This window comes from Phycodurus eques, chromosome 9, assembly GCF_024500275.1.
Source record: "Phycodurus eques isolate BA_2022a chromosome 9, UOR_Pequ_1.1, whole genome shotgun sequence".
NCBI classification, from domain to species: domain Eukaryota; kingdom Metazoa; phylum Chordata; class Actinopteri; order Syngnathiformes; family Syngnathidae; genus Phycodurus; species Phycodurus eques.
Window position 1 is genome coordinate 23,399,382 of NC_084533.1, and position 25,685 is coordinate 23,425,066.

A 25,685-nucleotide genomic window follows, 5' to 3' on the forward strand; every position below is an offset into this window, starting at 1 on the left:
GTCTTTATTCAAATAGTACAGTCAGTATGTCTATTTCCTCACAAATGTCTAGAGTTCAATATATAGTACATAAACTCATGCATTTACTGTAAAATGCTCTGGCCCTACCCTTCCATCCTATAGCACCACCTCATCCTAATCTCGTTCATCCGTGTGCACTTTGTTCCAAAGGTGTGATGTCCGGCATGCTCCTGCTCCTCCCTTTCCTGATGCGGGCCCTGATGGCCTCTTCCTCTCCTTCCCCTCCGTCGTCATCCTCCTCTGCCCCCTCCTCGTCCGACCAATCCACCTGCTGCTCCAGGTCGCCCCTGGACCCCCTGGGGCCGCTTCCTCCGAAGAAGTAGCCCGTTCGGAACTTGCTGCGGAATGTGACGAAGGAGAGGCTCTTGCTGCGCTGCTGCTTCATCAGCATGCTGTGTTGCACACCTCCTCCTGTCATCTCCTCCAGGCAGTCGCGGATTACCGAGCGAAACAGACGCGGGACCTCGTAGACCTCCGGTTCCATCTGAGACACCAGCCTCCTGAACCTGAAGCGGGAAGGAAGACTCTCCAAGTCATCCAAGCAAGAAGATCTTGGAAATCCCCTTACTAGACTCATGCTGACAACCCATTCTAAAACTTTACATTAAATCTCAGTATTTGTGTTTGTGTCACATAGACATGTCTCTGAGATTGCCACAACAGTAAATTTGAACTTTATCTCTTGTGGGTGGTCAAAAATATTAAGAGAGGCTCCTGCTATTGAAATGATTGAGTGAAAAGTATCCTGTTGATGCCTCTATGTTAGCTGCAATCCACAGTTTGATTCTCACTTTGATGACCATCAGGATCAATGTGCTCTTCAAAGTCATGCTCCTTATTCATGGATTTTTGCTATTCGTGGTTGGCCCCCACTATCACCCCCAAATAGTGGGAGTTGACTGCATTTACGGTTTCAACTATAGCAATTTATTTTTTTTAATTAGCTGGGTGTCAACTACTTGCATTTTTTCACTGTTTGTGGCAGAGCTCAGTTCCGATCCCCCGCGACTAGCTAATACTGGAACCCTCTTTCTCTCACCTGACAATGACAGGGCCGCACTGGCTGGGTGGCACCTTGGCGCAGAGCTCCTGCAGCTCCAGCAGGTCATTGGGCATCAGCTGGTAGGGTTGCGGGTTGGGCGCGTTGGCCAACCAGCTGTAGTTTGCCGTGGAGGAAGAACTACAACTACTACTCCGGCGGCGGCGCTGGCCCTCCGCGGCCCGTTCCAGGCGGATGCGCTCGGTACGCTTGACCATGGCGCCCAGCTCCAGCATCAGCGTGTTGGTGACCAACTCCTCACTGGTGCGCTGGCCTGGCACTTTGGGTTCCAGAGAGAATACGGCTGACCACGGAAACATCTGGGAAAGAAACTGTTTCAATGGAAAGGTCCCTTTAGGGCACCAGTGTCAAACTCGTGGCCCGGGGGCCACATTCGGCCCGCCACATCATTTTATGTGGCCTGCGAAACCAGTGCATCCACTTTATGTTTCTTGCATAAATACCAAAATTGCAAATTGTCTTCACCTTTAAAATTATTGAGATATTGAAAGCATTTTGTTTGTTACCGATCCGCTTTCTAAAATAATTTAAATAATACTGTAGTCGAACAAACAGTTTTTACTGGCTTCTGATTTCAAAAGTAGTTATCCATCAATTTGTGTATATGTAATAATATGAGGCGATCATACATTCATATGTGTTCACAGCCATAACGGCCCTCCAAGAGAAATGATAACGATGTGGCCCATGACAAAAATTAGTTTGACACCCCTACTTCAGGGGCAGTGCCCCACCAGATGGCATTGTTTCCCCCCCCCAAATTATCTATCCATTTTCCATAGCATTTATCCACATTAGGGTCTTTCTGTGAACTGGAGCCTATTCCAGTCGACTTTGGGCGAGAGGGAGGATACACCCCGGATGACTCGCCAGTCAATCACAGGGCTTCTTCCTGATAGGTAGGGTGGTAAATTGTTTTACGAGTGCCCAACTTTTTTGAGTTTTTCATCTTACGAGCTGTCACTTGTTTGATTTTTTTCTTCAACTCATAAGTCAAGGTACCACTGTATTTTATATTCAATACAGAGCAGTGATTGTGAAATGTTAGCACTGTGTCCCCAAATTTGTCATTCAAACAGCCTCGTGGTGACAAGTTTTTTCCCTTGGCTGTGGGGAAGTTATGATAGAGCCCTCTCAATTCTGCCTAGCAACAAGTGACCACTGAAAATCAGGTTGTGACCAGGAAAAATCCACTCATACATTCATTTTACGTAACACATTTTAGGTCCTCATTAGGGTAACGGGTGATCTGGGGCCTCCATGTTTTCGGAATGTGGAAAATGAATGCATGGATATTTGCTTCCCTTGAACCCTCTGGATTCTGCCTAGCAACAAGCGACCATGCAAACATGTGACACATTTGACATTAAGGCATATAAATAATAATAATAACAATGCAGTAATCCCTCGTTTATCACTGGAGTTAGGTTCCGGTCCACCCCAGCAATAGGTGAAATCCACAAATTAGTGACCACGTTTTTTTTGTTTTTTTAAATTATTTATACATATTTTAAAACCGTATGAACGTCCCCAGAGTCTTATTAATCCATCCCACACTCCTATTAATCTCTACAATAATCTTATAAATACTTATTTACTCTTAAGCATACAGTAATGCACAGTACTATTGTACACTTTATTCCTTGTAATATGTGTTTTCATGTATTATTATTATTATTATTATTTTACAGTTTTAATGTTTGAGGCTAGGAAGCATTTATTTTACCACAAACAAATGACAGCATACACTCAAAATCCCGCAATATGGCGAATTATGCGCAATATTAATACGGGAAAAAAAATCTGCAATGGACTGAATCTGCAGTAGCTGATCCGCAATATAGCGAGGGCATATGAATGGGCTAATCTTATGAGTTTCTATACCATAACACAGCAGAAAATAAACTTAAATGAATTCATTTCTCCCCTCTTACCTTGCATTCACCAGCCTGCCAATCACTCCACAGTATTCCTGACAGAACTCCACTTGTTAGTAGCCTGATGGCCTGTGGGGCTCCATAAAGATCCTCTCTGCTTTGTTCCCGCTGTCAGTGTGCGAGTTTGGGCGTTGATAATGAACAGAATGGTAATCCTGCCACGAGAAAGAGAAGAGGATGAGATGAGCTTAGGAGAGGAGTGCACACAGCTTGAGGTGTACGATGAGGGAGTTGACACTTTTGGAGGAGTGCTCTCTCCGTATTTGCCCACTGAAACTTGACTTTGAATGGCCGCCGCTGTGAGACAATACGAAGTTTGAGGCGTTTCTCAGCCAGCAAAGGTCAGGAGAATTCGGAAAATGTCCATCAATCCATCCATTTTCCGCACTGCTTGTTCTCATTCGAATGTATTGCATCAATAGTCGCTGTGTTATAACCCTTGTCGCAACGGATATTTGAAGACAAACGGTGGAGCAACACATGTAGACAATATAACAATACTTTCAGGCATATTTTCTTTATACCTTTCGAAAAGTGACAAATATGACTGTGGTTACTGAGTTACTTACAGTAGTTGTGAAAGTCTTCTTCATTTGTGTTTGCACGACTGTATTATACTGGCCAAGTCGTGCACAACACGGGGCACCACAATGAATTAATCATAATGCACAAACTGTATGAATATTTACATACTATTTAATTACGTTATTACTGTATGTTTTTATGAAGTAAAATATTTTAGCGTACTATTTTCCTTATTAAATGTTAGATATATCTTAGTAGTTATCATTTATTTGCTTAGCTTGCATTAGTATTTTGCATTAGTAGCTTGCATTAGTATTATGGACAATATTTAGATAGAAAGATGTCTCGCCTTCAAGAAGATGACTCAGCAACATTTGATGGAAGGGCGCCTTGACCAAGGACGTGATCGGATGTGGTCGGGGACGGGACAGGTGTCGTCTGGTCCTATGTTTTGTGTTGTGTCTTAATGCTTAGAATATTATGTCTTGTAGAACTCTCCTATTTTCAAATAAATGTAGGAGCGACGGGGGAGATTGTTTAGAGCGTGTTGAGAGGCTGTAACCTGAACAATCTCCCATGCGCCCTCCTCATGAGTAAAATGACCAACGTCTTCATTCCTTTTGTGTTTATTCATTATAATGTTTGGTGAGATAAATCCAATTTTATTGCATTAAAAAAGCTAGCATTTTTTGCAGAGGCTGGAACGGATAAATGATATTGCCATTCATTTCAATGGGGAAAGATGATTTGAGATACGGGTGTTTTAAGTTACAAGCGAGGTCACTGAACAAATTGAACTGAAGAAAAGCACCACTGTGTAAGGTATTTTAAATGCATAGCTACATTATTGTTTTCGTCACTGTTGACTGATGATTTTAAACTTTTATGAAGCCAGTAGGTCGGGGGATTTTTTAAAAAATGTTTTTACATGAAATAATATACTGCAAGTAGACAAGAACAACTTTATTTTGTGTCTCACTGAAGAGAAAGCAACAGTCTTCTACAGTACAATAAGATGCTCTAGAGCAGGCTTTCCTAAGCTTTTTCTAAGAAACATGCTTACTAAACCTTTTTATTCATTCTCAAAATGCTGAATTATAAATGAATGACGAAGAAGGCGACAGAGTGGGCCCAACCCACAGAATGGAAACCCTTCCTTTCCCTTTGTTTAAGCAGGTAAGGCAAATGAGAACAGTTTCTCACTTACAATGTCGACCCTGGAGGCAATTTAGATTTCAGTGACTTGCCCAAGGACCCTTCGACAGCAGACAGTCGGAGCCGGGATTCCAACCGCCGACCCTTCCATTAACGGACGACCCGCTCTAATAACTGAGTCACAGCCTTAATCATACACATCTCTAATTGGTAGACACTGTAATCAAGGAGTATTACATAACACTCCCCCTATGCAATCAGCCCTCCTACACATACCAGGGTCGTCCCCTGGTTTTCCACACCACTCAGCACTGAGCCACCAAATCCCAGATTACATTGCAATCCACAGCCTACCTGGAATACTATCGCATACACTGTGTGTCACGGTGATTATTATCCAATTAAAGGAGCCCACAGTGGCTGCTGCTCTATTGTTGTTGTTGGGGTGGCAATGGTGGATGTAATGAGTGCAATTCTGTAAATGCATTCTGTATATCAATATAGAGACTCCACCACACCTATCATACTTATTTATGCCCTTACTTGATTATTGGCGTATTTGTTTTTTTTACTGTCGAAACCATACATTTGCATACACATACAATAGTTTGTTCCCCTCACTATCTGATATGAAATCAGAATATTTTCCTGTTTTTAGTCAATTGGGATTACCCAATTATTTCTATTTACGATATGCCAGAATTATAGCAGAAATATGGCATATGAATTATTTTTTTTGATGTTTTTTAAAAAATGTTTTTTCAATTACTTTCTTCAAAGTCTGAAGTTTACATGTAATAAGATTAAGATTTTAAAACAATTTGGGAAAACCCACAAAATGATATAATTTCTTTAAAAAAAATAATAATAATAATTTAAAAAAAAACTGCCCTTACAAAGATGGAGTCGTACACAAGTCGCACGTCTTTTTACACTTCCTGATTCCGGGTTGCGTCACGATGACGCAAGACGTCTTCGCCATACCGTCAGTTGGCTTATGATAATAATAAACAACCCCCGAAACAAGAGAAAGGAACCAACCACCAGGACATGTCGCTCCATTTCGACCCCAAAGACGTCGAAAATATGAGCCGACGCGGCGACGGACCGGTGGCCTAGCGAGCCAGTCGTAGTCTCGGGGAGGTCTCGTCGCGTACAAAGAATTCCCCCCCTCCCCTCGAGTTTTTATGTCCAGCCTGGGAGAAGTGGAATTACGGCTTGCCCCTTCCTTAGCCCCCCGCAGCTAGCTGTGGCTCATTCCTGCTTCTGCTCCCTCTCGCGTTCGCCTGTTATGCAGTTTCCCGAGGACTGCGGTCGTACTCGTTCTCCTCCGCCGCCTCTTCTCGCTCCCTCTCCCCCGCTCTCGCTGGGCCCATGTCTCGTTGGCTCTTCCCCTGGTCGGGCTCCATCAAGAAGCGGGCCTGTCGGTACCTCCTCCAGCACTACCTCGGCCACTTTTTGCAGGAGCGCCTGAGCTTGGAACAACTGGGTTTGGACCTGTACAATGGCAGCGGCGTCATCAAGGAGATCAACCTCGACGTGTGGGTGAGTGTTTCGGAAAAGTGGCCAGCAACCATCACCGTGTGCTGTGTGTTGTGTGTTTTATTGTTTTGTTTCACCCACTCTGATGTGACTGTTTCGCAACGCCACCGCCGGTGTTCGACAACAACATCCTCCAACGTCATGCACAGCTCGCTTTTCTTCGCGGAAACACTTCACCACTGTTCACAAGTTCACCACCACTGCACACTTCTTATCTTTCCGTCTTTGTGGCCAACTGTTTTATCTGTCTCTCTAGGTGGATTTCTAACCAACCTGGCAACGTGTAAGTCATACAACTAGAACGAACTGTTTTACTTTTGTGTTGCCAGGTTCTATCTATCTATCTATCTATCTATCTATCTATCTATCTATCTAGTAAAGTCATACACAAAAAGACAAGAGCTTTATCACACACTCTTGTGTTGCCAGGTTGTTTTGATATCGACATGATCTGTATGTCTATCTGTATCGCCGTCTATCTAGCTATATTTAATAATCAATAACAGATTACGATGCAACAGGACAGCCGTACAGGTCGATATTGTTGTATCACTCTCTGGTATTACATTTATTTATCACCCCAAACGAATGAATGGATGCTCATGAAAGAGCAAATGGCATAAAATCATTAATATCTGGTTTGCAGTAACATATTTACATTAGGTTGGGTATTGTGTATTTTTCTTTACACACTTTTCATTACAAATGTAATGCAATTGTTTTCCTGGACACAGAAACAAAGAAATAAAAAAAAAATATCGTAACCACGCTATCTATAGACATCGTCACTTGTTTTTTTTTATGGAAATGAATCAACATGTTTTTCCATTTGTGTCACTCAGCATGTCATGTGTGTCTCATCTCTTTACTTTAGGCCGTCAACGAGCTTCTGGAGTCCCTGGGCGCTCCCCTGGAGATAGTGGACGGCTTTGTGAGCAGCATCACTGTGACCATCCCCTGGCAAGCTCTGCTCACCGACCACTGCACTTTGGAAGTGTCCGGTCTCCAGATAACATGCAGACCCAAGTATCGAATTGGTAAGTCATCTTGAAAGTCCAAAAAGGAGATATGTATGTTTTTGATAATTTAAAACAGCTCTCAGGTGTTTTAAGGGTATGGTATGCTTTTATATGCGGAACATCCGGAGGGCTGGAATTAGTTTCTCAGGGGCCACAATCTCTAAAGCAATACAAAAAACATAAAACTATAACAAACGTCTTCATTCATACATACTCTTGGTTTGTAGTCTCCCTTCATCAGTCGATCATAGATGAATCACAGCGAGTATGACGTACCTCACGACTGCAACAAACAAAATTTAACGTGAACAAAAAAACTTTAGCGTCCGTTTGCGAGTAAAAGAAAAGGAAGATTAGCTCCATTCTCCAGTCCCATCCAGAGCCACCTCTGTCTCTCCTGTCCACATCACGTCTAGGCTCCACATTGCCGACGCACCTCGTTCAGCTCCCCCAGCCGTCCATCCAATCGCGGGTAGTCCAACAGGGCCGACATTTCCGTGACTATTGGAAAACTGCTGCCTATCCGGCTCAGACACAACAACGGCGACAGTCAGAACAGCGCAGACTGTGCTGCTTCAGGCATGCTGCCAAAAGGGGCGCAACCGTCGAGTACCGACATTCTCCATCAATGATTGTCACGCTGCTGCTGTAAACAGTCCACAATGGGTCCACGCGAGGGACAACATACACCAAATGACAAAAAACAACAGACAAAAAGTGGAGCCTTGACAGACGGACGCCAACTTCATAACACCGTCTTAAAAAAAAAAAACCCTGATGGTTCAAAGACATTGGAACCCTAACATGGCATTGGAATTGTTCAATTCTTCTACAACTATAAAAGCTATAAATGCTCTACCAATTCAAGCATGCCATAAACATATGTACAGTATTTATGCAAGCATCATCCATCAAAACAGGACATCGAGCAGTAATGTCCATTTCAACTGACGAAGGTCTGAATGCACATGTCCTGGTTGACCGTCTCTGCAACATCGCACGGGCATCAGGGACAGTGTTTCTGGATTAGCAGATCGGAGTGGTGGTCCCCCTTTTTAAGAAGGGAGACCGGAGGACGTGTTTCAACTACAGGGGGATCACACTGCTCAGCCTCCCTGGTTCGGTCTATTTGCGGTCGCTGGAGAGGGTCTGTCGACACGTCGAATGTGAGATTCAGGAGGAGCAGTGTTGTTTTCGTTCTGGCCCTGGAACAATGGACCAGCTGTTCACCTTCAGCAGGTTTCTGGAGGGTGCATGGGAGATTGTCCAACCAGTCTACATGGGCTGTGTGGACACGGCGAAGGCGTTTGAAAAATAAGTGAATAATAGAATTTCTGAATAGAGAACTATGAATAGGTGGGAGCTTCACCACATAGTTCTTCAAATTGTGCAAAAGTAATGTGTTATGGCCACATGCTCACTTTTCTATGCAGGAGGTGGCTGGGACTCCCAAAGCTGGTCATCCAGCATGACCTCCAGCATGCAACTGGCTCAGGAGTGCCTGAAAGACCCTCCGGAGGCGTCCGAGGAGCCGCCGGCCCCACTGGAGGGGTTGGAGATGTTTGCACAAACCATAGAGACGGGTGAGTTCCAATTGTGTAAGCTTTAATGCCAGTCCCTGTCTAAATACATATACTGGCGTGAAACAGTATTGACCTCCTTCTGAAATTCTTACATTTTTGCATAGTTTCCCCACTCTGTTTAACATCATCAGACAAATGTAAATATCAGACAGGCATTGCCCTAGTACACATTAAATGCGGATTTCATCTATTAAGTTGGCGGCACGGTGCACGACTGGTTAGAGCGTCAGCCTCACAGTTCTGTGAACCCGGGTTCAATCCCCGGCCCCGCCTGTGTGGAGTTTGCATTGTTCTCCCCGTGCCTGCGTGGGTTTTCTCCGGGCACTCCGGTTTCCTCCCACATCCCAAAAACATGTATTAATTGGTGACTCTAAATTGCCCGTAGGTGTGACTGTGAGTGCGAATGGTTGTTTGTTTGTATGTGCCCTGCGATTGGCTGGCAACCAGGTCAGGGTGTACCCCTGCCTCCTGCCCGATGACAGCTGGGATAGGCTCCAGCACGCCCGCGACCCTAGTGAGGAGAAGCGGCTCAGAAAATGGATGGATGGATGGATTTATTAAGTTAAAAATATAGATATTCAAAGCTACCTGGCCCTATGTGAAAAAGTAATGGCCTCCCTCACTTAATTATGAATTAACTGTGCCAAATCACATTTATTGATTAATTTTTACTGACCTCACCCAAGCCTGGTAACCCCCAGACCCGTTCCATCAAGAAATCCCTTAAATAGAACCTGTCTGACATAATGAAGTCAGCCAAATTATCTAAAAAATCTGCAGGAAAATGCCACGCTCCAAAGAAATTCAAGAACAGTTGAGAAATAAACCAATTGACATCTATCAGTTTGGAAAAGGATACAAAATCATTTCTAAATCTGTAGGACTCCAGTGAACCACAGTGAGAGCCACTATCCACAAATTGCGAAAACATGGAACAGTGGCCGGCCTACAAAATGACCTTAAAAAGGCCTTTCAATTTTTGCTGCATTAAAACAAATCTGCATGGAAGAGTGGGCCAAAATCTCTCCACAGAGATTTGTAGAAGTCTCATTGCCAGTCATAGAAAACACTTGATTTCAGTTGTTGCTGCTGAGGATGGCCCCACCAGTTATTAGGTTTAGGGGGCAATTACTTTTTCAAGCAGGGCCAATTAGCTTTGACTATTTTTTTCCCTTAATAAATAAAATAACCTTTTAAAAACTGCATTTTATGTTTACTTGGGATATATTTGTTTGTTATTTACATTTGTTTGGCGGTCTTTGAAAATTAACGTGGGTAAGCTATGCTAAAAAATAAGAATTTGAGAAGGTGGCCAATACTTTTTCACGGCACTGTATGACTACTCATCTCGTTTATTTGTGTGTGCGCAGTCCTTCGTCGTATTAAAGTCACCCTCCTGGACACGATCGTACGCATTGAGCATCAACCCCTGGACCAGGAAACAGGCGTTGCCTTAGAGGTGCACATCAAACGGTAAACTGCGTTCATGTGTTGTTTGATTGATGGCTTGTGGAAAATTGAATTCATTTTTTTTTTTTAAATATATATAGAATTTTGATGATTACAGTAGCAGCATGACAAATAGCCGACGTCTTTGTGGAATTATCTAAAAAACAGCACTTCAAACGCCTGTAAAATCCTACATAACAAAAACAACAAAAACAAAAAACCCACCCTCCTTTCACGATTTAATTTTGAATAATTTTGATGATTATAGCTTTCAGCTAACAAAAAACCCAAATTCACCGTGTCAACATAATTTCATAAGAAGCTATCACAATGATTTTTAATAGAGAAATTAGGTCAGAATTAGCCCTCTGATAACTATGTCCCTATGTGTTTAATGAATCTGTATAATATGAGTTACATTCTTTGAATTGAACTACTGGTCTGAATGAACTGTTCAGTGATATTGTAATTTATTGCGCTATCCCCAATGTTCCTATAAAGAGCAATAAAAAGCGCAACAGTTTCACTTCAGAGGATGCAAATCCCCCTCATTGATTAAAATGTTTTCTTTCTTTGATTTGTTTTCTTTGGTATGACAATCTTGTAATATTATATTATCTGCGAGAACAAAAGCGCATCCGTTTTATGTGTTTTCACTTCACACAACTCACTTTGAATATCACGGCCGCCGGCTGTAGTTACACAATGAAGGGAAACTGTAAACACACTCGGAGTGTGGCACACAAATTAAAATGCAAAATCGTCAAAAGGCTGCTGTGCGATGAACAAGTTTATCGTCTTCTTTTTCGTACGCACTTTTATGGCCGCTGCCATCACTTGTTGTTTGCTCTTCATCCCTGCGGGTGTGTGGTGAAACAGTCAACAGTCCAACCTCCACTTGTCTACCCCAGCTCAGAGAATGCAAATAGGGTTTCTACTGTACTAAGATTGTGAGGGCAGACAGTGTTCAAAGGTGGAATGTCGCCACGGTGTATGACTTAACTATGGCTAAAGTACTCAATTTGACTGATAAATGGACAATTATCCTTTATGATTTCACACCTTGTTACTTTAACATTCTTGTGTTTGAACTGAAAGCGTCTGACTGTGTTTCTAATAATCTAAAACGGTCTGATAGTCACATTTACATTTTTGAACAAGCCCTTCTTTGACTCTGTTGAGCCTTTCTTGTTGTTTTGGCATGTTGACAAAGTCCTTCAGTGTCTCTGTGTGAATTCAGGGCCAGTCACTATAGAGCACAAACACCGTATTTTCCATACATTTATCCATTTTCTACACTACTTATCCTCATTAGGGGTTAAATGTGAGCTGGAGCTTATCCCAGCTGACTTTGGGCGAGAGGCCAGGTACACCCTGGACTGGTCACCAGTCAATCACAGGACACTTAAAAACAAACAAGCACCTACACTCACCTGAGACCCTGTATCTCTGCTAGACAAACTCTTATCGATTGTCTTGTCGATGACCTTTTCCAGGTTGGAGTACTTCGACGAGGCGGTCCGCGACCCATCCGGCCAGACTGCCGTGCCTGTCGACATCCACCAGCCGCCTGCCTTCCTACACAAGATCCTCCAGCTGAGTGGAGTCCAGCTACTCTATGACACCATTGGCGTGGATCAGGTGACAGAGGCTGTACTGCGCAGTGAACTAGTTAGCTGGGCGGAGTAAAAATATCTGTTAACTCAGTTACCGCCATATTAAGTGATTTTCATTGCATTGTTTTATACTGTATTAATGGCCTAAAAGTTAGGGCTGTAAGGAGCCCCCCAGGGGACATGAACAAAACATAGTAATAATAATGGTTGGGGAAAAAAACTTTTACGAGATGACACAAAACATTATTTATTTATTTTTTTTAAAATTTAATTTTCATGCTCAGAAGTGCTGTTTTTCCTCACCTCAAGGAAATTCCTGAGCCGAAACAGCCAGAGTCAACCACTGCTAGTGAGGGAGATGAGGTGGAGGACGAAAGCGATGATGATGAGAAGGAGGACGAAAGGAAGAAGCCCCTGGAGGTTCCCCTGTCTCAGCCTCTACTCATAGGCAGCTGCTCCGGTTTCATCGAGACCACGGTCAAGATTAAACAGAACGACATGCTACCCGGACCAAAGGTGGTGTGTTTAGTGTAGTGTTTCCCAACTTTTACTAAGACAAGGCACATATTGAAAACAAGAATGGCCTAACTCCATTTTGGTCATTTTTAATTGCAGAAATTAATAGAGAAAAGACATGCTTCAGATGAATACTGGGTTTACTGAATCAAGGTTTAGTTCTAATTTTGACATGTAGGGGGCAGTCCATTATTGCACTCAGCACTTTTCCTGATTCAGCAATGCACAAGAGTCCCTCTCCTGAAAAGTGACAAAAACGGAGTGAGCCCACTGTCATTTTGAGTGGCCCAAGTGTTACAAAAAGTACAGATGCGCTACTCACAACTCACTCAATGTGTAATCGTAGCCTCTTTAGTGTAACACAAAGCTGATACTTACAGGAATAGAAGATAAGTAAAAATTGACAATTTTCCACAGCACAGTGGTTGGGAATCACTGCTTTATTGTAATACTTTTTTTTTTTTTTTTCTTTTGCGTGGGACATTTACATGGGTTCTCTGCTGACCAGTTTGAGTTGGATGGGAAGGTGGGCTGTGTCCACATGCTGTTGTCTCCGGCTCAGATAACTCACCTGACTGACTTGTTGGCAGCTCTTTGTATAGAAACAGGTATGGGCTTCATATCACTCTATCGCAATAACTGGATTTACTGCAAATTCATTTTATCAGATTGTTTTTAAACTATTGTACATTTCAAGTGACACATGACATGAGTCACATGGCTCTGTTTACACTGAGAGAACACATGCAACCACCCGCATTATGTGCAGAAGCTCAAATTGCACCTATTTCGATTTACGTCACATTTGGCATATTCCTCTTTTCCCTCTAGAGTCCGAGACAAAGCTTGGTGGGGTGCGTAGTCGCCCGCTAGACTCTGATGACCTGCGTATGATCGAAGAAGACCTCAGCAAGCAGTTGGGCTCCAGCCCCAGAGACAAAGAGTGGGATGCCGAATACGACCTGGAGCCTTATGTCACCACATTGGAAAACGGAGGTACGGGATATTGACAACAAACTCTCACTACTGTACACTTACAGCTCGATTAATTGGTAGAGATAGGAGAAAGTCAAGTAAATCTCACCTTTCAAGTTCAAGTGCCAAATTACTGTGGTAGGTCAAAATCAAGTTGAGCCTTTCAAAAGTTTTAGCCAAACAAGTCCTAAATTCCTCCTGATCCTAAAATTGGCGACATAAGTCTGATTTAAGTTAAGTCATGTAACTCGCGTACCCCACCTCTGTTAATTTTACAGATAAGTTAAAACCCCGCTAAGATAGTGTTGCAGCCTCATGGTGTAGCAATTGTTGTACACTGTGTGTGTCCTTGCAGAAATGTTCTATTCCATGGGCCCCGCGGGGATGAGCAGCAGCGTGACATCGGTGCGGTCGGGCAGCGAGCTGTCAGACAGCGATATGGACTCTTCCACACATAGTCTGGCCAGCCTCACTCAGCCTGGAGCACTCGCTGCACAGGTTTGTCGTGTGTGGGGTTGGGCGTCACAATGCAATATCACTAGAGAACCAATGTTCTTAAACATCGAGTACCTACCGGTTCAAATAACAGCACAAATTTAGTTTTCTCATTTCGCTGCCACTCAACAATTTTCCCTCTGAATTGCCTGAAACTGGTGTGAAAGAGAGCCAAACGTTTTTGCTAATTAGAGTTTTTTTTTTTTTGTTATATTTTGCGCATATTGTTAACCTAATAGCATAACTGCCTATGCCATTTTTAATAATAAAAATACCAATGTGCTTGCTAAAATTTGTGGGTTTACTTTGTCTGTGTAGATTCTCAGTCATCAAGGTCATAAAAATCCACAAAGGCTGTAGCGAGGCAACTGAACTGTTCTTGTTTTTTGAAATTTGTGTTTTTTTGTTTTTTTTTTGTTTCCTGAAAATGTTTATATATGACTTAGGCAACTATGCTGTTAGGCCAGCAATCTGTGTTTATCTTACATGGGTGACCTTTCCAAAACTGTTAAGATTTTCCAACTTGTGTGTGTAGACAACATTTTTCTGATAGTCCTGCATTGTGGTCTTATTTATTGCAAATTGTAGTTTAGTTTAATAATATAAGGCTCTTTAATTTTTGATAGTATTGTACCCTGAGTGATAATTTTTTTGGCAATACAAGTCTTGTGAATTTCAGTATCTGTTTGCTATTTTCCCTATTCTTTTTTTTTTTAAGTTACACTATTGGTTCAGGCATCAAGTATCAGTTTTAAAAATACTCTGTTGGCACTGGTATTGGCCAAGAAAAATAAATAAATAAATGACAATACCCAATCCTAGTCATGTGTGTTTACGTTAGTGGCTCTCACATAGTAGCGCAACTGTTGACAGAGAAAAGACTTTAGTTTAACAGGTGGATTCAGAAAGATACAGATCATCCATTTTAATTTGATAAATAATAATACTAGTAATAATGATAATAATAATGTAATTCTCTTAATGACCAAATCATAACACTGAAAATGTAAATGCTTTTGCATCACAATTGTTTTGATATTCACAGCCAGTTGTTTCCCCCCCTATCTTAGGGCCTCATGAGCTGTCCCAGACGTTACCCAGTAGCAGGTTGTCTCTCCAGTCTACCACAGGCCAGCCATCGAATCAGAGGTAATATCACTACAACCAGGGGTGGGAAAAGTACTCACTCACGGTATTTAAGTAGAATTACAGATTAAAAAAAAAAAAAAGACTGGGTGGAAAAAGTAGAATCACTGATTGGATGTGGTCTCGCCATCCGTGGCGTAAAAGTAAAAAGGCGTCAAGGAAATAAATACTCAAGTACAGCTACCTGACAAATGGTCTTGAGTACAGTATCTAAGTATTTATACATTCCCAACTCAGTGAGTGCAGTGTGTTCTGTTGTTTGCCTCCAAATGAAGATGTCCCCTTGGTCCAAACCCTCGTTTAGGTCGCTCTCAAAGTGGCAACGCGGAGCAGCTGAAGCCAGACGCGCTGCTGCGTCTGACTCTGGGCGGCCTCACCCTAACCATGCTGCAGGAGGACCCGCCCTCTAAGATGGACGGTGCCTACTCATTGGCTCAAGTGTCTCGGGTTTTCTTCCGAGAACTCGCCTCCTTTAAGGACAGCATGTTTGGAGAGAGAGACTTTCACCACTTGAGAAGTGGGTTCGCCAAGGCCTGCCCTCACTCGCACCTCAGGTAGGAAAATGCAGATGCATCCACACCGCAATTACACTGTTTCCCTGCTATATCACTCTTCACCTACAGCGGCCCTGCTATAGTGCAGAAATCTGCAGTTTATAGTGATTTGTATTTTTTTTAAATGGATTTTTACAGCTTTTTCATCAATATAAATACGGTTGAAAAACATAAATAATGATTAAAATGCAGTAAAACATTACTGTGTTTATTAAAGAAAAAACAATCTTCCAGGATTTTCATTTCCGTTAGAAGATAAAGCTCCTGGATATGCTTTGGGAATGACAGAGTCACGCGGCTGTTGTATTGAGAACGCTTTAGTTCCTGTTCCACGCTCAACATAACGACCGTACTGCTGTGGAACTCCAATTGTTTATCAAAACCGAGGCAGAGGTTTTATTCCTAAAAGGTATATGTAATAATCTTGTAAGACACCATAATATCATGCACAGTTTGAACATTATCACTGCCTTTAATGTAGCAAATAAAAAAAAAAACTGTCCTTAAACAATGATGCAATTAAAATGCACTGGCTGTAAAAGTTAAATAGAAATTGTACGTAAATAAAGGTTTGACAACAAACAGTTCTAAAACAAATAGAAATGTACTAAAATGTAAAAAAAAAAAAAAAAAATTTTTAAGTTCAATACAATGGAAGCTTAGCAAATGTACTAGATTAAAAAAAAAAAGTTGAAGTCACTGTGACATTATGCACAGTCTGAACAATTAGTTCAGTGATTCTTTTTCATACCACTAAAGAGAGCCCCCGTACTGGGAATGGTACTTGTACCACACTTAAAGAATCACACCATCTTGCGGTATTCACACTACACAACCTGTGTTTTCTATACATTTTAAGTGTTCAAAAAAAATGTTAGAATACATTTGCAATATATTTGAAAAAAAGTATATATTGGTAAGTTTAAATATGTGTGTATAGTGTATGGGAGGGGTAAAACTTAATTTTTTTTGTTTTTTGTATTGTCTCTGTTGGGATGATTTTCACCAATTGTGGGAGGGTCTGGATCATATCCCCTGCAATCAAGCAGGGTTAACTGTATTAAGATTCCGGCGATTGTCGTGGTCTGAACTGTACGCCTCCCCTCAGAGTGATGGGGGCTGCGGTGCAGGTTTCCTGTGAGATGCGAAGCGGGAGACTCCACAGTCGCGCGGTGACCTCCGACATCTCCTTCAGCAGACTAGAAATGTTGGAGTGCCTCTGGGAGAACGGCAAGCCTCAATACTGCGAGGTAAAATAATATTCAATAAAAACAATACACAGGGTCAAAGTAGTAATTCTGTAATCAGACAAGTTTATTGGAAAATAATTTAATGGTGTGACAAAAAAGTAGTATTATTACAGGAATAAAGTCATAAATTTATGGCAAAAATAAAGTTGTAATATGAAGAGAAAATTGTCACGCTACAACTTCAAAATAGCAGTACAATTAACCGCAGTTTGCCATTCACCTATTTACTTTTATTTTGTTCTTTCTGTAACGCCTTAAAATGCCACAAGATGCTGCCAAAACCACGGCTAACAGGAAGGTAGCAATTGGTGTCAAGAAAGGATGTTAAAGAGGTAGATCTCGACTGAGAGACTAAAATCTTTGTATGCTGGGTAGGAAATATGTTTAGCCAAGGTAGTTTTAAGGAGAATCTTTGAAGTAACATTTTGTGCATCTCTTTTGTAGTTGCTCCAATTCCAGAAAGCCAGCATGTTCACAGTGGGAGTCTCAGCCAAACCGTGTGCCCAGCTACACTATAGCCTCACTGAGAAGCACCTGAGGAAGGTATGTAAACAAACACGCACACACACGCACATTTCCCTGTTTAACAGGGAAATTCGTGTTATAGCGGGACTGTGTAGCAGGGAACTACTATATATATTTTTTTTCGTGAAATTTTTGTTTGATCACATGCCGTGAGATTTTTCAAATGTAAAATATATTCCTTGGTTCAACAAAGGTTGGGAAACACTAAACTAGGGGTATATTGGAAACCACATACTGTAGTTAATGTTACAGTATGGTATTGGTAAATGATTGCAGGGTAAACAGCGTGTGGTGCGGCGTGACAGCGTGGTGCGGGTGGAGCTGGAAGATCTCAGTGCCGAGTTGGACCTGGACATCCTCAGTCGGCTGGGGAACCTGAGCAAGGCCTTCAGCCACAGTCCTGCAGAGCCTGCTGGCCCCGACAACCTGCAGGTACGATTAGACCCTCATTGATTCTGCCTGTACGATCAGAATTCCCCCTTTGACTTTTTTGTGTTGTCCTCTCTCAGACGCAGAGCAGTGAGCTGTACACCTCTTTCTCCCTCCTCGCCCCGCACGCCGTCCTCAGGCTCCGTTTTCCCATCCCAGACCTGCGGCCCCCCTCTGAGCGCCAGCTTCTGAGCCAAAGGGCGGTGAGGGAGGAGACGTTGGTGTTGGAACTGACCAAGCTGGAGCTCAGGCACCAAGAAGCGCCGGACCTCCAGAGCGGGCAGCCCTGCCAGGGTCAGCTCTCGGCCCCCTGTCTCACCCAGCTCTTGGAAGCCTCCTTTACTGACCTGCATGGTGAGAGCACGTGACCTTGTCGATGAATTGATCAGTCGCTCTACATACTCTCACTGGCCATAACATTTGGCAAAGGTGCTCATACTCTTGTCTTTTTTTTCACCAGGGTCGTACGAGGGCTGGGAGGGAGGCTCCTTCCCCTGCATCAAAGTGAAAAAAAACCTTGACTCTCTGCCCCGGTGAGTGGTGATCATCTTTGCTTTGCAAAGTGGGTAAAGGTTCACACTAGAAGTTGTACAGACTAGTCGACATTACTAGTCCACAATGATGCTTAAATGGCGACGTCGACTACAGTTGGTAGTTATGTGTTTTGGTTTTGAGAAGGATGCAGAGGCACCTCCAGCAAGAGATAGATGAAATTACTGTGCTGCTTTGACTTATGAGTGGCCCGACTTATGAATTTTTAGAGATACAAGCCGTCGCCAGGCCGATTTTTTTATTTTTATTTTTTCCTTTTTTACCTTGCGAGAAATGGCTAGTTACGAGTAAGTTTCATGCTCTACGACGCCCTAGTAAAGTGAAAAATTGAACAATTAAGGTGGAACATTGATTTACCAACAAACTGGTTTACAAACAAATTTTTTGGACAAATATTGCTTGGGTTCACAAACTATGCTTCCTGACATCCACACTGAACGCTGACTTGTGCTGTCTCTCACACAGCGTCACGTATATCAGGTATATTCGTCAATCAACATTAAACGATGGGGATTGTGCTGTTTTTGAAACCTTGTAAAGGGTGCACGCTATCTTCTGAATTGCAGAATAGGTGGTGATTTTATATAGATTTTTTTTAATTATTAAAAAATAGATTTTATAGAATAGAATAGACTACAATAATCTTTAATTGTTGTGAACATGCATGCACTGAAAATGTTTCCCCCTCCATATGACCCATGACAGTCGTGGATACAGCATACGCACACTGTTATTGGCACAAACTGGAGCAGTTCAGGGTATCAGTGTCTTGCTCAAGGACACAGCAGTGGGTCCAGGGGAGGTTGGGGGTGGATGGTCCTTTGCCGCATCCTCTCAACCTCTGTCAAGCTGACATGTAAAAAAAAAATAAAAAATGCCCACATTCTTCTGCCAGTCTGTGACTTGCGCTGGGTCCTCACGATGCCAGATCCCCATTTTCCAAATCATTCCTGTTAATCAAATCGTGTTATTGAGTCTCACCTTCAAACATCTATCTCTAGGCTATCAGTGCGAGTGAGGGGAGGAGAGACGCAAGGCCCCACCGCAGGTCTCGTGGGCTTGAACCTGGGCCTCGCCCAAGACCTTGGGGCCGCCTTCTTCGAAAGCCACTGTGAGCTCAACGACAAAACTAGCTCCCCGTTCTCCTCCAACCGCACCATGTTTGAGACAGAAGAGGTGCGTCACACCCCCGGAAACTTCCCTGTGAAACCTTCTGATCTGAAACTCTGACTGGCTCCTTCACACCTGATTATGTAGATGGTGATCCCTGCCGACCCCGAGGAGATGAGTCAGTTTCAGGCCCAGTGCGTGGCTCAGTGTCAATGTGCTGTGGATATCAGATTTCCACTCGTCTACATTCTTCTGCCCAGCAAGCAGGCTTTCCAAAGCATCTACAACAGGTATTGTGGTTGTATCCATCATCTGCTGAAGCGTCAAACTCAAGGTCCGGCGGCCATATCCATCAGGCCACATCGTTTTCTTAAGGCAAATAAAGGGGAAAAAGTTCAATCTTGGCTCATTTTTTATATCGCAAAACCTGGCATTTGAACAGAGTATACTGTAGTATATGTTATAATATGATGCTGATTATCTACCGTATATAGTTTTCACAATCATAACGCCGTTCTTATGGAAACCATAACTACCATGTGGCCTGTGACAAAAATGGGTTTCTGTGCTAAAACATTGCATTTCATCCTATTGACATTTCTTTTCATGCTGTGGATGTTGTCGCGGCTTTTGGTCTCTACCATCATTAGTAAGCCTGAACCCCCCCCCCGCAGGATCAATAATGACCTGTTGATGTGGGAGCCGCCCCCATCTGCACCCTCCTCAGCCCACAGCCCCACGCACGGGCGCCAACAGCATGACGAGTTCCAACTCTGCAAGTCAGCCTTTAGACTCGGTGAGTTATACATTTCACAATTAAGCATACATTCCACGGCCACATTAGGTACCATCTTATGAAATTGTGCAATATGCCCAACCTGAAGTAGTTTTGTCAGGATACCAAAATTCTCACTTCAATAACTATACCATGGCAAAAAAAAAACTACATCTTAAAAGTCGTATTTGTATTAATTCAAAGAATATTAGTTATTGTATGTGGTTCCTGCTGATGAAGCAAAATGTATTGCGTTATTGGTGTGAAGTCTACATTAGCGCACTGTGGCGTAGCAGTGAGCAGCTGCATAGTCCCGCCAGACTTAACATGAGGTTCAAGTAGTACTACAAATACCTGCATTCTCCCGTCTCCTCCTGGTGCTACAGACTCCGACTCGGAGGAGGATGAACCTCAGTTCTACATGGCCAGTGAACCATCAGGACGGACTAAGTCGGCGCTGCAGCACAACCCCAACCACAACCTCAGCCTTCTCTCCCTGACTGTCGTCATTGGTAAAGGTCGCCTTCAAGCCAGGACGGACAAGAAGGTAAGTCCGGTGGCTGCAAAGTTTCTATCACAGGGTATATAACTAACGAGTTTTTCGAGATACAAGCTGTTGCTTGGCCGATTTTATTTGCTTTGAATTGCGAGCATAAATTTGCGATATGAGCGCTACGTGGTAGTTCGCTGAATTTCTCAAAAAGCAGCAGTTTAGTAGAGAGTGAGAAATTCTTTAAAGAATGTCCTTGCTTCAAGCTGTTTATTGCCATTTTCAGTCAAGTTTATGATTAAATTAAACAAAAAACAAAGGCAGTTACACATAACTTTGCCTTACGAAATTCCGCTAGCTTAATGCTAACACACAAAGCAGAACACCATAGAGCAGGGGTGTCAAACTCATTTTTGTCGCGGGCCACATTGTAGATACGGTTTTCCTCAGAGGGCCATTATGATTGTAAAACCATATCAATGTTGAATCGCCTCATCATATTATTACACAAAGACAAGAAATTGATGGATAACTAGTTTTGAAATCAGAAATCAAGGTTTGTTCAACTATTGTTCAAGTAACTGCAAAAGGGGTTTGGAGGCAAAACATGCTTACAATAGTTCATTACTATTTATTACATATGAATATTGTACAAAAATTTGGAACAGATTTTAGCAAGAATCATGGAAGTGGACACATGATTTGCTTTCGCAGGGCACATAAAATGATGTGGCGGGCCGGATCTGGCTCCCGGGCCTTGAGTTTGACACCTGTGCGGTAGAGGCACTAACTAAAGGCACCAAAGTTGTGCTTTTATAACCCTTTTAGCAACGTATATTTGAACATGAACAGTGCAGCAACACATCTAGACAGATATAATAATACTGACAGGCATATATTCTTTATCCTCTGAGACAAAAAAACGAATTACTGCAAATAACTGAGCAGTTGTGACTGTTTTCTTCATTTATATCTTTGTATTATCCTGCACCTAATGAGCGGACATAAAGCATGAAATCATGGTGCACTAATGGTTTATTTATTTACATTTGTATATAATTATGTCATTAATGTCTGTACAATACTGTAGAGTGCTATTTTTCATATTAAAAACACAACCCCAAAAAGTTGTTTGTGTGCATGTGGGGCTGAGATGGAATAACGGCATTTCCATTCATTTTACTGCGTAAAAATGATTTGCGATACGAGTGTTTGGAGTTATGAGCGTGGTCACGGAACAAATTAAACTCGTAAGTCAAAGCTCAAATGCACTTCACTAATTGTCCCATATAATTGATGCAATGAACACAGGAGGACCAGAGCCAAGGAGAACTTGTGCTTGACCTGGAAGGAGGGAAGATATTCAGTGTAGCACATCACCAGAATGACCCAAATCTCAGTTTCTTGTGTCTGGAGAGTCGACGAGTGGAGCTCTACCATAAGGGTACGCACACATCATTATAAATATTAATCACAAGACTCTAAATCAGGGGTTCTCATAATTTCGGGGTCCATGGATCACTTACAGAGGAGATTTTCTTTTCTCCAATGATCCGCTGATAATCTTATCCCCAATTAAACATAACTACCACGTGCTGCCCTAAAAGCCATAGGAAGTAAAATGTTCACAGCCAGGTAAATCATGCAATGGAGAGAAATATTTTGTTTTCCTTTGTTTCAGCTGTCGTGAAAGACATGGCGATTCCGCCACGGATAGAAATGCCCAACTTCGCTTCCCTAAAGTGCTTGGACCCGACCATCTACCCCACTGAGGTGGGAGTCAGCAGCGTGAGAGGCAGGGAGGCGGAGCCACAGATGTTGTCCACAGCCATCAAAATCACTCTGGATGCACAGCGAAACGTCAAGGTACGTCCTCCCGGCGCCCCCTAATTATCGTCACCCACTTGTCAGAACGATAAAATTAAATGCTCTTTGTCTCCTGCTAGGAATTCCTTGTCGCCCTTCGTCTTCAGGGCGCCACCATGCGGCATTACGTGACACAGACCAGTCTCAGCTGGCACGAGCAGGTAACCCTTATTGCAGGGGAACATTAGAAAATGTTAAAAGTAATCCCCTGCTATATCCTAGTTGTGGGTGTGGGAGGGGTATTTTAAGGCTTAAAAAGGCTATGAAAAATGTTTAGGTGTGAATTCAGTCTTGTATGTGTTCCAGCTGGTTGATTTCCTGGATGTCATCGACGACCCTATTTTGGGATACACTGCACCCGCTGTCATCACCGTCCTCCACACGCACCTGGCTACATGTGCCGTTGACTACAGGTATTCGCTGTGATTTTTTTTATTGGGCTAAAATCATAATGCATATTAGGGTGGTTTTGGACTTGGTCCAACTGACGAAATTTAGATTTTTTTTTGCTCGAAAGTGGCAAAATTTTATAGGCGTCAGATATACTATATTGCCAAAAGTATTCACTCACCTGCCTTGACTCACATATGAATTTAAGAAGAATATAAACTTCCCAGAAGAGTTGAAGCTGGTATATAACTGCAAACGGTCTGCCAAAGTCATATTAAACCCTATGGATTACGAATGGGATGTCACTTAAATTCAGACGCGTGTTATGGCAGGTGAGGAAATACGTAACATAGTGTATCTTCAGATAATGCCCCACGATGAGCACGGGTTTCTGTATAGGGATTAAGTTGGAATTGGACACTTAACCTGCAGTTAAATCCAACCTTAAACCAACCAACCGCCTTGCTGCTCTCTGTCTGCCAGGCCGCTGTATCTGCCACTGCGAATGTTGCTCACAGCAGAATCCTTCTCTCTGTCCAGTAATATCATTGTAGACACAGCCACCTTCCACCTCAGGTAAAACTTGGCCTCTGTTGTCTTGACATGGCATCGCAATCCAAACTTGTTGTGAAGTTTTCATTACATCTCATCTAGATTCATCCTGGATGACTCCGCCCTCTACCTCTCGGACAAATGTGATACTGACGTAGTGGACCTGAGGAGGGGTGCGTCACACAATACACACGCAGTGCATCTGGAAAGTGTGCAGAGCACTTCATTTTTTTCCAGATTTACTAATGGTACAGTCTTATTCCAAAATGGAATAAAAAAAAATATTTTCCCCTCAAAATTCTACACCCAACTCCCTATGATTACAACATTGAAAACATTTTTTCTTAAACTTTGTTGCAAATCTATTAAAAATAAGAAATTAAGATATCACATGTACAAAAGTATTTGGTATTTGTTTTTGAATTTTAATACAAAATACATACAAAATACAAAAATGTGTTACATTGTTATCATGGGTTCCTGTGTGTAGAATTCGCTAGAATTCTTTTTAAAATCCATTTGGGAATAAGGTTGTTACAAAATGGAAAAAGTGAAGCGCTGTTAATACTTTGCAGATGCACTGTACACTAACCGGCCACAGCATCGGGTACACTTGCAATGGAATCCGATGCAAAAGCTGTACTAACACTTCTGACTTTATTAAGATGCTAATGCTCAGCATGTTTATTGTCTAATACACAAACAACCATTATCAGCCAACTCTTTGGAAGCACGTTTTGCCTGTCCTTCCTCTACCAAGCCGCGGCACCTGGAAAATTTCTAAAATAGATGACTTTTTGGATGAGGGAAAAACTCGTCGGGATCACTGACTGCTTGTGTTACTATGCCTGCACTGATGACTCAAAAAAACCCAAAAACAACAAAAAACAGCACACCACTATTTTAGCTGTTTAGAAACAGTGACTTTTTAAAACCACGGTATACCTTCGCCGATTACCGTTTTTTTTTTTTTGTACATTGAATCTCAGTCAATTGTATAGGTGTACCTAAATGAATAAAAATTAACCTTGAGTAAGGACCTGTGACATAGAATCCACAATGTTTCTTTGTGTCATAGACTATATTTGTGTTCTGGACATTGACCTGCTGGAGCTTGCCGTCACGACGTGGAAAGGCAGCGACACAGGAAAGATGGTAAGAGCCTTTACTCTGATAACTTGATCATATCTGATAATTGTTTTTCCATGTAGCTGCAAAATAGACTGTAGTAGTTATATTGAATAGTCTATGAGCTGTAATGCAGTGGTTTCCAAAACTAGGGTCCGCAAAATAGTTTGCAGTAAATTATGCTGTATCATTTAAAAAAAAAAAAAAAAAAAGCATACCTACATAAGGGCACCCGCACCAATAAAATTCATATTAAACCAATTACTCCCCTTGCCTTATCTTTGAGCCAGTGACATACGTAATTTTGTGCTACTCTAATCCCCAACGTCCACTGTTCTCCAGGCCCAACCTCTGTTTGAACTCCTCTGCTCCAACAACGTAGTTCACATCCACGCGTGTGCTGATTCGTGCGCCGCCTTGGTCAATATGCTGCAGTACCTCGTGTCCCAGGGTGACCTGCATCCCCCACCTCGGCACACCTCGCCCACGGAAATAGCCGGCCAGAAGCTACCAGTAAGGCCTAGTTGTTTACTGGAGAACAATTGATGTTACAAGATATTATTTTGTCTTTGTCTTTAGCTGTCTGAGAGCCCCGCGTCTGTGCTTCCCTGCCCTGCTGCTGAAACTGCTGAGATCAACCAGTGTGATCTGACTGATGCCTTAATAGACACCGACAAGAGCCACCAGGAAGACAGGATAGAGCCAGGTTTTGCAGCGATATTTTATGATGTCGCTGTTTCATAGTTGAGCATACATATGCTGATGGGCCCCCGGATTGTGTGTCCTTCGTGCAGGCTCGCCCTCCATGCCAAGGGGCTCGCCCGTCTCGATCTACCTGTTCCCAGGCGAGGCCTCCAGGCACGACCTCTCTGTGCTGGAGGAGGAGGAGAACTCTGAGCTGGACGGTCTGGTCGGCACAGCAACCGAAGCACAGGCAGACATGATGATGGACGAAGAAAGCTCCCAGGGCTCCACTGACAATGATGATTTCTGCATCCTGGAGGCTCCTGGCATGGGCATTCCTG

The 25,685-nt window shown here is 42.7% G+C and overlaps 2 protein-coding genes across 4 annotated transcripts in view; one reads left to right on the forward strand and one right to left on the reverse strand.

Moving 5' to 3' along the window:
• On the reverse strand, window positions 1–6,309 carry zgc:162144 (RD3 domain-containing protein). 2 transcript variants are annotated; one of them, XM_061685295.1, is made up of 4 exons: window positions 5,595–6,309; window positions 3,016–3,173; window positions 1,061–1,380; window positions 1–527 (listed from the first exon to the last, which is right to left on the reverse strand). In XM_061685295.1, exons 3-4 carry the CDS (start codon window positions 1,378–1,380, stop codon window positions 146–148), a joined length of 702 nt encoding a protein of 233 aa, XP_061541279.1. In that variant the 5' UTR covers window positions 3,016–3,173; window positions 5,595–6,309; the 3' UTR covers window positions 1–145. The 2 variants fall into 2 exon arrangements, with proteins under 2 accessions (XP_061541279.1, XP_061541280.1); XM_061685296.1 differs by lacking the exon at window positions 5,595–6,309 and having other exon boundaries at window positions 3,016–5,536.
• atg2a (autophagy related 2A) overlaps window positions 5,660–25,685 on the forward strand; it is a 27,430-nt gene continuing 7,404 nt past the window's right edge. Inside the window, exons 1-30 of one of the 2 annotated variants that reach the window (XM_061685293.1) lie at window positions 5,660–6,243; window positions 7,115–7,277; window positions 8,693–8,842; window positions 10,213–10,315; window positions 11,788–11,932; window positions 12,217–12,423; window positions 12,932–13,031; window positions 13,255–13,419; window positions 13,754–13,896; window positions 14,964–15,042; window positions 15,344–15,593; window positions 16,702–16,843; window positions 17,288–17,386; window positions 17,645–17,800; window positions 17,878–18,151; window positions 18,258–18,330; window positions 19,351–19,525; window positions 19,607–19,749; window positions 20,110–20,255; window positions 20,621–20,781; window positions 22,036–22,168; window positions 22,406–22,590; window positions 22,671–22,751; window positions 22,897–23,003; window positions 23,464–23,556; window positions 23,635–23,705; window positions 24,611–24,687; window positions 25,003–25,173; window positions 25,240–25,366; window positions 25,455–25,684. In XM_061685293.1, the coding sequence (XP_061541277.1) occupies window positions 6,073–6,243; window positions 7,115–7,277; window positions 8,693–8,842; window positions 10,213–10,315; window positions 11,788–11,932; window positions 12,217–12,423; window positions 12,932–13,031; window positions 13,255–13,419; window positions 13,754–13,896; window positions 14,964–15,042; window positions 15,344–15,593; window positions 16,702–16,843; window positions 17,288–17,386; window positions 17,645–17,800; window positions 17,878–18,151; window positions 18,258–18,330; window positions 19,351–19,525; window positions 19,607–19,749; window positions 20,110–20,255; window positions 20,621–20,781; window positions 22,036–22,168; window positions 22,406–22,590; window positions 22,671–22,751; window positions 22,897–23,003; window positions 23,464–23,556; window positions 23,635–23,705; window positions 24,611–24,687; window positions 25,003–25,173; window positions 25,240–25,366; window positions 25,455–25,684 (4,320 nt within the window). In that variant the 5' untranslated portion in view covers window positions 5,660–6,072. The remainder of the gene's footprint in view (window positions 6,244–7,114; window positions 7,278–8,692; window positions 8,843–10,212; window positions 10,316–11,787; window positions 11,933–12,216; window positions 12,424–12,931; window positions 13,032–13,254; window positions 13,420–13,753; window positions 13,897–14,963; window positions 15,043–15,343; window positions 15,594–16,701; window positions 16,844–17,287; window positions 17,387–17,644; window positions 17,801–17,877; window positions 18,152–18,257; window positions 18,331–19,350; window positions 19,526–19,606; window positions 19,750–20,109; window positions 20,256–20,620; window positions 20,782–22,035; window positions 22,169–22,405; window positions 22,591–22,670; window positions 22,752–22,896; window positions 23,004–23,463; window positions 23,557–23,634; window positions 23,706–24,610; window positions 24,688–25,002; window positions 25,174–25,239; window positions 25,367–25,454; window position 25,685) is intronic. The other variant, XM_061685294.1, reaches the window with a different exon arrangement.

Bases quoted from the DNA above. Each gene is read 5' to 3' on its own strand.
- zgc:162144 (XM_061685295.1), bottom strand. From the start codon at position 1,380: ATGTTTCCGTGGTCAGCCGTATTCTCTCTGGAACCCAAAGTGCCAGGC. The intron at 528-1,060 runs GTGAGAGAAAGA...TTCCCGCTTCAG, and splicing joins TGCGGCCCTGTCATTGTCAG to GTTCAGGAGGCTGGTGTCTC.